General features: G+C 44.8%; 1 protein-coding gene across 12 annotated transcripts in view; it reads left to right on the forward strand.

Annotated features, from left to right (window-relative positions):
* The window catches only part of LOC131887102 (muscle calcium channel subunit alpha-1-like), a 37,134-nt gene that overhangs the window by 17,371 nt on the left and 5,076 nt on the right, over positions 1–14,687 (forward strand). For 5 of the 12 annotated variants that reach the window (XM_059235615.1, XM_059235614.1, XM_059235624.1 and 2 more), the window contains 14 exons: positions 3,918–4,127; positions 4,304–4,415; positions 4,555–4,738; positions 5,220–5,349; positions 5,620–5,786; positions 7,331–7,366; positions 8,727–9,122; positions 9,204–9,405; positions 9,485–9,754; positions 10,028–10,111; positions 11,383–11,571; positions 11,648–12,127; positions 12,328–12,535; positions 14,242–14,656. In XM_059235615.1, coding sequence (XP_059091598.1) covers positions 3,918–4,127; positions 4,304–4,415; positions 4,555–4,738; positions 5,220–5,349; positions 5,620–5,786; positions 7,331–7,366; positions 8,727–9,122; positions 9,204–9,405; positions 9,485–9,754; positions 10,028–10,111; positions 11,383–11,571; positions 11,648–12,127; positions 12,328–12,535; positions 14,242–14,656 — 3,083 coding nt within the window. Of the gene's footprint in view, positions 1–3,917; positions 4,128–4,303; positions 4,416–4,554; positions 4,739–4,794; positions 4,937–5,219; positions 5,350–5,619; positions 5,787–7,330; positions 7,367–8,726; positions 9,123–9,203; positions 9,406–9,484; positions 9,755–10,027; positions 10,112–10,164; positions 10,249–11,382; positions 11,572–11,647; positions 12,128–12,327; positions 12,536–12,587; positions 12,793–14,241; positions 14,657–14,687 lie in introns of all 12 variants that reach the window. The other 7 variants (XM_059235616.1, XM_059235618.1, XM_059235617.1 and 4 more) reach the window with 7 other exon arrangements.

Here is a 14,687-nt window from a genome sequence, read left to right on the forward strand (position 1 = left end):
TTACCTTGTAAGGCGACGACCCAGGGCTCGAAGAGGTCCCTGACCACCACCATAGAGCTGGTGACCTCCTCGGGCCACCTGAGCGCTCTCCTGCTTGATACTTTTTTCTTGGAATGATGATGATAATAATGATGATGACAATGATCTTGCCTTCATTGCTGTCTTGTGATGAGGGAATGAATGGCTTTGGGACGAATATTCTACCTCTTCTGGCTTTTTTTGCAAGTGATTTTGAATGCGGTGCTGCAACCATTGATATTGAATATCCTCTGCTTCCAATGACCCCCATCTCACTTTCCTCTTGCTCCCATTTTATCTGGTTTCTTCTCTGTCTCCTTTGTGTGGTCCATTACATCTACTACTGCTACTACCATTACTACTACTACTACTACTATTGCTATTCTTCCACCACCACCACTACTACCACTACCACCATCATTGCCACTTCTATTATCACAACGGAACCCATACCCTGTTCATTTGCGTTTTCCCTTTCAAGCTAGTATGTTTTTAACACCGCATTGGATGGGCCTTAATAGGTGGTCTTCATTTCTAAATTTCTAAAATTAATGAATTGGGTGGAAGCTTGCTTCAGGTTAACAAAACAAAAACTCACCAGGTGGAGGAACTAATCACACGAAGCACTTGCGTAACCACAGGACCCCTCTGGACATGGAGTTTGTGGAATTTGGTCAATCTTGTGATGATACTACTACTACTACTACTACTACTAGTGCTAGTGCTAGTGCTAGTAATACTTCTTCTGGCTAGCATTCACAAGACTTTATCCATCAGGATACCACATGACCACGAGACTGGGTCACTCACTAACAAAGTAGAGCAACCCTCCCACACACAAACTCTTTCGGGAGAGATCCAGATCCAGACCAGCTGCATTTTCTCGTTGATCCATTTCGCTTTTCAGGAATGATCTCAACAGACACATTTCATTCAATACTAATTTATGTACGTTCTTGCATTCTTGCTAGGCTCCACACATCTCAGATATGTTTGTTTCCAGAGCGGCGATTGTACTAGTGCTAAGACAACTATGACTGATCCTTTGCTTTCGGCCGTTCTTGATTACGTTCCATTTTTCTCTTTCTTGTTCTTTCGGCTTGTCACGCCCACTTTAGGTATTGGAAATCGCTGCAAAACCTCCTAGCCTCTCTGATAAACAGTATCGAAGCCATCGTGTCACTGCTAGTTTTGCTCTTCCTCTTTTTGGGCATTTTTGCACTTCTCGGAACGCAAGTTTTCGGTGGGAAAATTCCCGTTCGAAAAGTTGACGCGTACTTGCAAAAGCCCAGAGCCAATTTTGACTCCTTCTCAAACAGCCTGTTCACGGTGTTCCAGGTATTTGTATGCCTTGCTGAGGCAGTCAAACAAGGCCATTCTTATTGTGTCTGTCCGTAGTCAAGAGGTGGGCACTGGCCACGCCCACTCTTAGGAACTAGTGCGAGTTACTAGTCTCGACTTTTTAGCCATACTACGTACACGTACTACATCTCCTCTGTTGGCTGGCTGTACCAGTGTAGTAATCTGGAAATCTAAATTTTGATGCGGCTCTGCTCTGAACATCCGTGCTCTCCTCCTTCTCCTCGTTTTCCCTCGTTTTCCCTCGCTCGCTCGCTTTTTTTATTCCTTAATCTATCCTGAGGATTAGAGTTTAGAAGATCTAACTGAAGAAACAACAAACTAAATGGATGTATTTAACTTGAATCCTGTAAGATTCATCACTGCGTGGTGCATATCGTCATTTCTAAAAGACTCTTTTGTTCATACTGTTTACTTTTAGCACATGTTAGAAACAACAGGCATAGTTTCCCTGCATGGTCTGCTGGTCAAGGAGAGAGCCCTTATTTTTGTCATCTACTAAAAGTACTTTTGGGGAAACGCCGTTTCGTTGTTTTGTGGTCTAAAAGAAGCATCAAACCGAGACAGAGAGAGAGAGACTTGAAACTGGAAAGGCGCATTCTGGCCACCTTTCCACTTCCTTTCGTAATGTTTGAAGTGACCGTTCGGACATCGGAGCATTTGTATAAACACTCTTGTGTGAAAGAAACATGCAGTATACGTATACCATAGTACAGTAGGTATACGACAGTATGCAGTAAACCTGGATCGGCTTCTTGCCGGCGCGGCGAAAGGGGAAATAAGGAATTAGGATAACTTATCCGTGGACCGTCGCAAATGGTTCCGTAGGGCATTTTGTTTGCTTTTGAGTGTGGATGGTCCAGGCCCTTGGGCCGGAAAGATTGGAACACTTCTGGGTTTATTGCCTTGTCTGTTTCTTTTCTCCCTCTAGGTACTGGAAGGCACTCTCGAACCTTGTGACCTCCCTAACCAATAGTATTCAGTCGATTGCCTCTCTACTCCTCCTACTCTTCCTGTTCATGTGTATTTTCGCATTGCTAGGAATGCAGCTTTTTGGCGCTCGTTTTAACTATGATCCTCTTGCGGAGAAGCCCAGAGGAAACTTTGACAATTTCTTCCAAAGTTTGATCACGGTGTTTCAGGTATCATCTCTCGATGTTCCAACAAAATCCCTCTTCTGTCCGTTTCCCATCTCTTTTGAGGACGATATCGTACATAAACTTGTGCTTCTTCTACTACCACTACTACTACTACTACTACTACTACTTCAACAACTACTACAAAAACAACCACCATCGCCACTACCACCATTACCACCATCATTGTAGCCCTTCGTTGACACTTTCAGTGGTGCACTAAAACAAAAATTGTAACCCGATATCGCCCAGTAAAACCGAAAACTCAGCACAAAACTGCTCATAGGAGCCTGATGTTGTGCTGCTGTACAGAAACAGTGGTACAGTGGTTGTCGTTCACCAACCAACGTGATCGTAGAGGCACGTCTTCTGCTCTGATGGTGCGACTCAAGTATCAATAACTTTGTGGTTGATTTCTGGCCTACTCGGCAAGGAAAGCGATCAAGCTGAAAAAACACATGTCGAACAAAGCAAGATGGCATTTCCTCCACATTCGTGCTTTTTAAGCCATTCACCCATCCATTCATTCTTCCACTCGGCCACCTTACCACCCACCCAACCCTTTGTCGTTTGGCTAGGATCGCGAGGTTTTGCAAGGGATCAATTGACCTTGGATATCTCTCTGTCTCTCATTCTCTATTATCATGACTTAACTCTCTTGACTTTCTGTCTCCTTTTGCACATTGCATGCTGCTTGTTGTCCGTCAGTCTCTTTTTTTCCTTCTAAAAACGTCATTACAACTTCATTGAACTGTGATCACTCTCAGTCAAACTTGGACGTTCCAATGACTCGAAATGATTCCAAAGATCCCTTGACGAATCATTGGAACGCCACATCTGACCTTAAATTTCTTTTCCCATTTCTCTGTGGCTTGTTGGAGTGTGGCCTACTGTAAATATTTATTACTACTACTATCGTTGCTTCTGCTCATCAATTGCAACGCTAACTTCCTGGACTCGTTTTACGTCCTACTAATGGTGGTGAACGTGCTTCTGGATTATTCACCCCACAACGGCTGATTTCATTCTTTTTTTATATATTCCTATTTTCTCAAAGGTTTCACCGGAATAGAAAGCCGAAAATGAGACATGAAAATTATGACTGAAAGTTGGATGAATTCAGAAACAAAGGCTCAATGGAACTTTTTGGGAATGTGATTAACCAACTTGGCCTTTGAAGTAAAAAAAAAGTGAGATCAGCCAAAAATGCATGTTAATGGAAGACACGAGGGGAAGAGGCTATTGCCCACATGAAGATTTCCATTTTTGGAAGCACTTGTCTTTGGCGACATGAAAGTACCTTCATGTCTTTCAAAAAGTCATATTTGGGAAGATAATATATATTATTCGTTACTTGACATATGTATGCCAAGGTCAAAAGTTCATTCCCGCCATTCCCGTTAGATTTTGACCGGTGAGGATTGGAATGTGGTGATGTATGACGGCATCCAAGCCTTTGGAGGTGTGAAGAGCATCGGCATCTTGTCGAGCCTGTACTTCATCATTCTATTCATCTGCGGTAACTACATCCTTCTCAACGTGTTCTTGGCCATTGCGGTGGACAATTTAGCCGATGCAGATGCCCTGGAAGATGAGGAAAAGGACGAGGATGAGGTAAGAAGAAGAAGAAGAGGGGAGATTCATTATGATCCACCAAAGTTTTATTCTTGGTTCAGCAACTCTCACAAGACCTAGTTGTTGGATCTTGCGCAGGAAGGGAGCAGGCAATCACGTCAGGTTGTTTATTATTCATGTCTGTAACTCTTGTTCCTCGGTCCTCGCTCTTTCAGCCTCCAGAGGATGGAGAAGACGAGGACGAAAACAAGGACCAAGGAGAGGACGGAGACACCAAAATTCCAATAGACCAATATTATCCAGACGACTACGACCAATACGACGAAGGTAAAAGAAAATCACCAATGCCATGACTGGTAGATCCTGGCGCCACAAATAGCTCGTGCCAATCTTCCGTCATCCAGCTGGCAGTAACTAATCATAGCGTGTGCGTGTGTGCTTTGGTTTTCACTAACTCCAATTACAGTGGGTCGAACATATGGAGCGGATGGTTATGCCGTTCCCAGTGAGGACGAGTACTACCAACAAGACCCCTCCAATGCCCCCCGACGAGTCAGCAAGCGCCCACGAAGCCCCTCCATCAGCAGCCAGAAGAAGGGCAAACCTATGCCCAAGGAGAGCTCATTCTTCATTTTCTCCTCGCAAAATAGGTAAATACCCCTGGCTAGTATCTAATTCGAGTCTGCCTTTTTTCCATGGTCTCCAGATGAGCTCGAAGGCATGCAGTTCGACTATGACGAGGAAGATGAGGGTGAACGTATGCGGCGAATGATTTCCGAGTCACCGGTCAACCCCATTGAGCCCATTCCAGAGGCCTCGGCCTTTTTTATCTTCAGACATGACAACCAGTAGGAAGATTGAGCAGTGTCTGTTATCTGCCTGTGTGATGCATACATACGTACTCTACACATGTGCTTGATATGCTGTACGCTGTACGAGTCCGATAACCATCTCGAGTTTGGTTTTGCCACCTCAGAATTTTAATCTACCAAATACTCATACCCGCGTTGGACAATGTATTGTAGACAGTCACTAACGACCGTTTTTTTCAAGCGACAAAAAACAAACCGAAGCCTTTTTTCTTCATTGATGTCTGTCCGTCTGAAAGGTCGTTTCCTTGTACCTTTTCAGGTTCCGAATTGTGTGCCATTACATCTGTAACCACAGCTATTTTGGGAACATTGTTCTCGTATGTATCATGGTCTCGTCTGCTATGTTGGCCGCAGAGGATCCGCTCAACTCCAATTCCGAGAGAAACAAGGCAAGCTGTCGTTCTACTTTGTCTTCATTCAATACTTCAAAAAAGAGATGTCGGTGTGCCCGCTACAGTAAAATAAGATGGCGCAGTGTCCGTAAGACCTTGCCTGCTCGCTGGAGCACTAAAGCCCGCACCAGTCTCTTAGTTGATCTCCCTCTCACTGAAGACTAACTCCCACTTTAGGCTCCCTCTCAAGTGAAGAAGCTCTAATTTCGGTCCGGCTCATTGAAATTCGGGAAGTGTCCAATGTTTTGCTCGCTCTTCTTTTTGCAGATTTTGAATTATTTTGACTACTTTTTCACCACCATTTTCACCATTGAGGTGTGTCTCAAGTTGATCGCGTACGGGTTCATCCTCCATCCGGGAGCTTTCTGTCGATCAGGATTCAATCTACTGGATCTCCTTGTCGTGGCAGTGTCTCTCATCTCTTTTGTCTTCAGGTGAGAATCTCAAACTTAATCCTTGATCTCATACCACGCCAATCCGTTTTGGTTCCACTCTTTTCTGCTGTTCTGTTGCTTTGAGTTTGTGCCCATATTTGAATCGGACCCAAGTTCCGACATTTGAAATCCGCGCTTCGTTTTATTCACCGTCGGCGCCGCCGCCGCCGCCGCCAATTCCCTCACTCACTTGCTCAATCAATCTCGTCTGTTAAGCTTTGTTCGTGTTTGATTCTTGGGCCTTGAGTCTTGAACAGGGAAGAATACTGATGGTGGTAATATCAATCGATTGGGCTTCTGTCCTTTTGGAAGTCATCATGAATGCAATAGCTCTTCCTGTTGTTATGATCATGATCACTTCGTCCGTTGTTTCTTTTTCTTCTTCTTCTTCGCCTTCTTCATTGTCGCCTCTTCGTCATGATTGCCTTTCATTAGGTCTACTTCTCTGATTACATATAGGATTTCATTTGCTCAGCGAATGACAGATTATTGTGTTTTCCATGAATAACACCATGATTAATGATCTGCAGCCGCTATGATGAATATGATGATGATGATTCGCTTCTAGTAGTCTTGTAATGCATTGCATTTAGGGTCTGCTTCTCGGTACATGTTCGGGTACTTGTTTATTTGTCGTTATGTTAAAAGAGAGGTTGCGCAATTGCACCATTTTCAAAAATGCAGTTCTGACTTAGTACAATGAAGTTACTTTCAGAAGGGCCGGACAATATTTACCAAGTAAATCTCGCGAAGCCCTTGTATTGACCTGATCAATAAGTAACACCTGTACGTAGTTCTATATAGACCTACAATAATTATCCGTCTGTCTTCCCCGAAGTGATTCTTTTTAAATGTTCAAGCAATCACAATCTCCAATTGGAAGACTAGACTGATTGATTAACCGATTTGCCGTTTATCGAATGTCAGACAAACCCTAAATATAATGCTTACTATTTTTTTCTGTCCCGTCTTGGGGTCTCTCTTCTTCGCTCTACTTTTCTTCATATCATTCGCTCTATTCAACACGAAAAGCTCCCGACTTGCTTCTTCTGTATGATTGTAATGAACCGGGGGCAGAGGGCTCTCTCGCTTACTTTCCGGCCATTCCCGACGCGTTTAGTACATCCAGTCTGGGCCCCGGCATAAAGACCCCCGGGAAATGCCTAGATTTCCCTTGAAGAAGCCCCGCGGACCAGCTACATCATTCAGCCCACGCATAAACTTCTATCGCTTGTCTTGATTCATGAAACACCCACTCTAAACGAAGTGCTCTTTGCGAGTGAGACACGTTTTCTTTGTCCAAGCATTAAAATGATATGGTCACCGTTGATTTTTTCAAAAGCACTCGAAACAAACTGGGAACAAGATTCTCCTCGGGTTTCAAGCTTTCGTTTCCTGGGTCTCGGGTTCCGAGATCTTTTGATTTTTGGTTGGTTCTCTCTCTGATTTCCTGTCTTACTTACTACTCTGGTTTTCATGTGTTTGATCATCCTCATAGTATCTTTTCTTATCAACAACTATTCTTCCACCATTCCTCTCATCAGCATAATGAAGGCAGTGGGAATCCAAACACTTAGACAGTAAGTCAGTGGATCCATATGACGACGATGAGGAGGCGGAGGAGGCAGATGAAGATGATGGTGGCGATGATGGCGGGGATGTTGGTGATGGTGTCCTAGGGTTTAGTGCTAGCACTCCCCGAGACGCACTCACAAAACCATCCATCTCTCCATTTCTCCTTCGTCTGCTTCCAAAACTCCTCACTTCTTGCAAGACACATAAACTGACAAACATACACATATTCACGTACATTGATACAGACAAACACACCTTCCACATACTCCATCAAACTACTCGAATCGTCTATTAGAAAAAAATAACACTTAGAGTACATCGACAGAGTAAACAACACACATACACATACATTCCCTAAAAGAACATCCTTCGAAGTGTTCCATCACCACGATGTGTCCTGCACCTTCTAAACGGGAAATGTCTGCTTGTCCGTAATCCAAGTTCCATTTCGTTGACTGTTCCACTCACCTACCAACCAACTTTCAACCTTACCACCTTACAACCTACCTTCCCGCCCACCAACGTACACAACAATGCAACTCAAGACCAAACTGACTGAATGGACCTTTTTTCAATGGCCTCTCTAGGAGGATCCTACTAAATTGCCGCCGATCGGCGAGTAGGGAGATGCATGACTGCCGAATGTGGGCTGAAATTTTTGGGATCAGCCGGGATGATGGATCGGTAGTTTTAAGCGTTTTTGTTTGCCTAAACAAGACATAGATATAATTTTGTTTCAGGTGTCATGGATTTGATGTTGTACTTACTTAGTAGATGATGATAGTGTCTTCAATTGCCATGAATATCGGACTACTAAATGAATGTTGATTAGATCAGTCCTCACAGTTCTAACTCGGAGTGCAGTAGACTCTCTTACATAGACTACAACTACTTCTATTTGCCATTGTCTAGGATGTCTAGTTCAAACACAAACCCTCACACACTTTTATATATGTACACCGTCAAAGCATACATGTATACCATCCACATGTCACATGCCGACAACAGCAACATGAGTGTCCTGTTTTTGAACTCTTCCAACGAGGTAATTCTCAGCAGCAGCATGACAGGAAGGTTCTATAAAAATGCCTTTGGGCCACGGCAAGACCTTGGCGAGAGCAAGAACCACCACCACAAGATCGTTCCATAAATGTGTGATGAAGGTTTTTTTCAGTGTTAGCCAAACTTATTTATTTCCCGACTGTGTCAGTAAATTACGTTCAACCATTCATTCCTCTGAAAGCTCTGTCGTAAACCACCCCTAATCCTAAAAAATCACCAGGAATACTCCCGATACAACCATCTCCGAGCATGCTCAAAAGCCTTGATTCGCCAACTAATGGGACCCAATTCGAATTGTTCCAGCTCGGGAGCCATTTCCGTGGTGAAGATCCTCAGGGTGTTACGTGTCCTGCGTCCTTTGAGGGCCATCAATCGGGCCAAAGGTCTCAAGCACGTGGTGCAATGCGTGATTGTGGCCGTGAAAACCATCGGCAACATTGTGTTGGTGACCCTGTTGCTCCAATTCATGTTCGCTGTGATCGGTGTTCAGTTGTTCAAGGGCAAGTTCTTCATGTGCACGGATCGCTCCAAAATGACGGAGGAGGCGTGCCAAGGCCAGTTCATCGAGTACAAGGACGGCGACCTGAACTATCCGATTGTGGAGGAGCGGATCTGGGATCGAAACGCATTCCACTACGACAATGTGGCGAAAGGCCTCTTGACTCTTTTCGTGGTATCCACCTTTGAAGGATGGCCAGGGTGAGGGAGACAATTTAGCCATATCAAAGCTCAACCATACCGACGACCAGTTGTTAACTGGGTGTATTTCCTGCTTTTTAGTATCCTTTACGTGTCCATTGACTCGAATGCCGAAGATCATGGCCCCATTCACGGATATCGACCTGTGGTGGCCATTTTCTATTTCATCTACATCATTATTATTGCCTTCTTCATGGTGAACATCTTCGTCGGTTTCGTTATCGTGACCTTTCAAAACGAAGGAGAGTCTGCCTACAAAAACTGCGAACTGGACAAGAATCAGGTGCGGATTCATCGGGTTTTTGCTCATTTTGTGAGTCTTGGTCCCTTGGGTCTCATTTGGGTCTTTCTCTTACCTTTAGCGAAATTGTATTGAGTTCGCTTTGAATGCCAAGCCCGTTCGCCGTTACATCCCCAAAAACCCGGTGCAATACAAACTTTGGGCGTTCGTGACATCACCGTTATTCGAGTACACGATTTTCGCCATGATCTTGGTGAACACCCTAAGTTTGGCCATGAAATTCTACCGCCAGCCAGAAGGCTACACGGCCTTCCTCGATGTGCTCAATGTGATCTTCACCGTGTTCTTCACCCTCGAGTTCATCTTCAAGCTTGGGGCTTTCCGATTCAAGGTGAACTTGCAAGCTCAAAGAAGCCGGATGATTGGGAGTCCTCACCAGCGTGGTTAATTTTCGCATTGGTCTAATTTGGACCGTTGTTCTATTCTCGCCATCCTTGGTTCCGCTAGCTCTTGTCATTGAAATCCAGTTTTTGCTCAGTTTTCTTTTCTTCAGCAAGGTGTCGAGACATCAATAGAGAGAAACGGTTTTTTTTTTTTGATTATCACTTTCATGTTTACTTCTTCCCCCCTTTCCAATTCTAATCGCGATTCTCTATAATTTTAGAATTATTTTGGCGATCCCTGGAATAGTTTCGATTTCATCATTGTGCTGGGCAGTTTGATTGACATAGCCATGGCAGAAATCAATGTAAGTTCGACTTGATCTAACCACTAATACCAAGTTGTGTGTGTTCCTTCCAGAACTACTTTCATGATCCATGGAACGTCTTTGACTTCGTCATTGTACTCGGCAGTTTCGTTGATATTGTGTATAGCGAAATGAATGTAAGTCGACTACCAGTCCCGTGGGTCCGAAGGCAAGATCATTCCATCGTTTCCCCCCTCCCCACTTTCCTTTTTCTCGGAATTTTGGCTGCTACTATTATTATTATAGTTGTTTCATTATCACCTCGAAAAGAATCACGATTACCTCCTCGCGTTGTCCCAGGAATGAAACCACATCTGGGATCCGTTGATGGAGGGGCATGGGTTGTTACATTATCTCATCTTCAGTTTCGTTACCTCCTCTTATTAAATTGCAAAAATATGTGCTTCAACTCAAAGGACACATTGCGCTCTTGTAAACTTGACAGGCTGTCCCAAAACAAAACATGAATAGAATCAACTTCGAAGCCAAGACTCGACCGATTTGGTATTCGTCTAATTAGATCATCGCTTCAGTTTGCCCACTGGATTTTTTTTTTGAAGTGAATGAAACTCGAAGACCATTTCAGTTGAACCCCTGAGTTCCTAATCTACTGACAAAGGACCTCAAGGGACACCTTAGAAATATCAGGAACCCAAAGTATTGTTTGCCGGGGACAGCCCACTGTGATAGATGTGCCTCCTGTCTTCTTCATCTTCGCCCCCCTCCCCTCCCTCCCCCTCGTCTTCCCGATGATCTTGCTATTTCTACAGTAATTAAAAGCCAAGACGCAATTCCTTGCTCTGATATCAGTCATATTATACCACCTCAATTTTTCCCCCTATCTCCCCAAAACAGATGGAAACCATCCGTCGATGTACTTGCTTCTATGAGATTGCTTGCAGCGAGCCAGAGCTTCCCTTCTCTAATACTTAGATGTATCCGAATTTTTTCATGTGTGATACCCTAGCATCGTCCACATTCTCTTTCACTCTCTTTCTTTCTTTCTCTCTCTCTCTCTCTCTCTCCCTTACTGAACTCAACATTTGCTATGAAAATATGTCTTTGAGAACAGTTTCCGTTATTACGTATCCTCGGAGCGACTTGGCCACACTCGCCGATTTGGGTTTGACCAAGTCCGAATCAACGTTGAAGTCAAAGTTGCGACAGAGACCAAAACAAAACACATTTGCCGTATCTTTTTTCTGTCTTGTTGAATGAGCTGGTGTCGTGATGAAAGCGCCTACAACGCATGTATTCCTTGTCTTTTCTAGCCTGGTGGAAACATGATCTCAATCAATTTCTTCCGCCTGTTTCGTGTCATGAGGCTGGTTAAGCTCCTTAGCAAAGGCGAGGGCATCCGGACCCTTCTTTGGACGTTCTTCAAGTCGTTCCAGGCACTGCCATGGGTCGCCATCCTCATCGGTTTGATATTCTTCATCTATGGTGTAGTTGGAATGCAGGTTTGACCAAGTTCTGATCAGGTGATCGGGAGATTCAACCATAGGCTCGTATTTAATGATCCGTTGTGTCCGGCAGGTGTTCGGCAAGATTGCGCCCCAAGAAGGAACCAACATCCATCGCAACAACAACTTTCAGACGTTTCCTCAGGCGTTGCTCGTCCTCTTCCGATCAGCCACGGGTGAGGCATGGCAAGAGATCATGTTGTCGTGCAAGAAGGATCCCAGTGTGCTCTGTGATGAGCGGAGCGAGGATGCGGGTGATCCGGCGGGCTGTGGTACGGACTTTGCCTATCCGTACTTCATTTCGTTCTTCGTGGTGTGTTCCTTCCTCATTTTGAACTTGTTCGTGGCTGTCATCATGGACAACTTTGACTATCTCACCCGGGATTGGTCCATTCTGGGACCCCATCATCTGGACGAGTTTGTCCGTCTTTGGAGTGAGTATGACCCGGACGCGAAAGGTCGGATCAAGCACGTGGATGTGGTCACTCTACTCCGAAAGATCTCGCCGCCTCTTGGATTTGGCAAGCTTTGTCCACATCGCGTGGCTTGCAAGGTAAACAGATACACAGACCTGGCTGGCACCCAATGGTAACACAATTAACTCCTAAGCCAATAATTAGCTCGCTAATAAGACAAATCTGATTCAATCAAGCCAGGGCTCTCCACACAAGAGGACAACAAATCCGAGGCTGCCCGACACAACTAACTTAACGAACTAACCCGCTCAAATACTAACACGTTTTGAATTTTCAGCGTTTGGTAGCCATGAACATGCCTTTGAAGCCGGATGGGACTGTGAGTTTCACGGCTACGCTGTTTGCCGTGATCCGCACCTCCCTGAAGATCAAAATGGAAGGCTCCATCGACACGGCCAATGAGGAGCTGAAGCAGATTGTACTCCGCATCTGGAAGCGAACCCCTCAAAACGTCATTGACGCAGTTTTCCCACCCAAAGGATCCGGTGAGTGCCTAGGATGGCGAGTTTTAAGTTGGCTCTCCCCTCTCCGTTTCAGCGACTTGTTTCCATGAACATGCCCCTTAACTCAGACGGGTCGGTGAACTTCAACGCCACCCTGTTTGCACTTGTCCGCACCTCGTTGTCGATAAAGACAGAGGGTAACATTGACGAGGCCAACGAAGAGCTTCGGCATCAGATCTTGAAGGTCTGGCGAAGAACTGATATTAAATTGCTCGACCAGATTTGTCCGGGGGCCGGCTGTAAGTACTGTCCGCACAGGGCCAAAGCACTGCTGCTCACGTTGCTGGATCACCTTTTCTCATCTTCGACTACTCTGCACCCTCTTCTCCTTCTTCCACCTCTTCTACATCTTCTACATCTTGTTCTCCTTCTACTAACAGTCCTCCGGTTGACAAAATACTCTCTACTACCAATACGCTCTTCAATCCTCATCTAACTCTTCGGTTTATTTAGTTATTAACGGGATGGAGTTTTGCTTTCGCTAATTTGATCAAAACAAGTAGAATTTTCAAGACGGAACCCAAAGCTCAACAGAGGAATTTATTATGCCGATCTTTTGTTGTATCATAAAGAACCGACAGACTGCAATATTTTTTACCTTACTATTTGATGGTGCATTGTGCGATAAGGCTCATTTTCAAAAGTGCCATCTGTCTAGAATCAAACGGTTTACGTTGTTTCTTTTGGTTATCAAGACGTTTTCGTTTATCTTCAACTTGAACCACCAAGCTCTTTTGCCACTTCATGATACCAATTGTCTCTCATCCTCTCTGAATCACCTATTTTGAACACCTAAGAAACACGAGGTCATCGAGATCCGTATTTGGAGCTTGAATTTTGACCCCTTTTCCAGTCTTGTCGTTCGTCCAGAACAAAATTTGGATCTTGCACCGCATTATTTTGCTCAAAAGTTTTGACTTTCTCTATATTTCTCTCTCTCTCTCTCTCTCTCTTACTATCGATCTTCTTTTGGAGGAACTTGGCCTCCTAACCAGTTGACATTTTCCAATGCACATTTTGTTCACACGAAATCACACAAAAACTCCGCCGGACATCGCCCCGAAAATACCCAAGACGAAAGTGCATTCAGGCCGTCGCTCAAGCCATGGAATTTCTTCGTGCTCCATCCATCTATTCATTCACCCGTCTAAGCATCGATCCGACAGTCAATAATCGGGACACATCGTGTCGTGTTGAAGTTCGAGTTAGGGAATCTTGATCAAGGACACCCAAGAGCGATGAGAACGATCAAAGCGATGCAGTTCCCCCTTGATTTGGTTTGCAACGCACAGTTGTTTTGGACTGCTTGACTCCAATTGGAAAGTGGATCGCCCAAGATGCCCGCTTCAATTCTCTTGGTTAAGGGCATGTTTATGAAGAGGCCGTGGCAGGAAACATGAAGACCAGAACTCGGTCGAGTACTCATTTGACAAGGCGTATTGACGACATCCATGTTTAACTCGATGTATACTAGCTCAGCCACTAAGATGTTGATCTGTTCTTTGGAAATGTGTACAAATGTTAACAGTTCTGTCTCGTGTTTAGTCGATCCGGTGGTCAAAAACTAGCGACAAACGCTCAAACGTACTCATCTTTCTGCTAACTTTCGCAAGATTAACATCCCAACGCCCAAATGCGATTGTTTTCGACGCACTAAAGACGCTTTCGCTTTGTTTCTTGCCTTTCAGTGGAAGATGAAGTCACCGTGGGTAAATTCTACGCCACGTTCCTCATTCAGGATTACTTCCGTCGGTTCAAGAAGAAGAAGGAAACCAAGACTCTCACGGAGCATCACGATTCCGAAGAACACACTGTCACCCTTCAAGCTGGACTTCGAACCCTACACGAAAAGGGCCCCGAATTGAAGCGAGCCATCTCCGGCAATCTGGATGAGATGATCGAATCGCTGGACGTGGCCAATGAGGACGATACAATGCATCGAAGGAATCTGCCTTTCTTCGGCAACGTGGTGTCGTCCATCAAGAACCGTCGACCTGGTCCAAATGTGTCGCTCAACGTGAACTCCGTTCAACACGCCAAGATCTCTCCCACTAACTCCATGGACTACGCAGCACAAAATTCATTCAGAAAAATGCCTGACGAGTAAGAGCCACGTGGTCAGGGTGACGAGTTT

Source organism: Tigriopus californicus, chromosome 9, assembly GCF_007210705.1.
Source record: "Tigriopus californicus strain San Diego chromosome 9, Tcal_SD_v2.1, whole genome shotgun sequence".
Classification (NCBI taxonomy): domain Eukaryota; kingdom Metazoa; phylum Arthropoda; class Copepoda; order Harpacticoida; family Harpacticidae; genus Tigriopus; species Tigriopus californicus.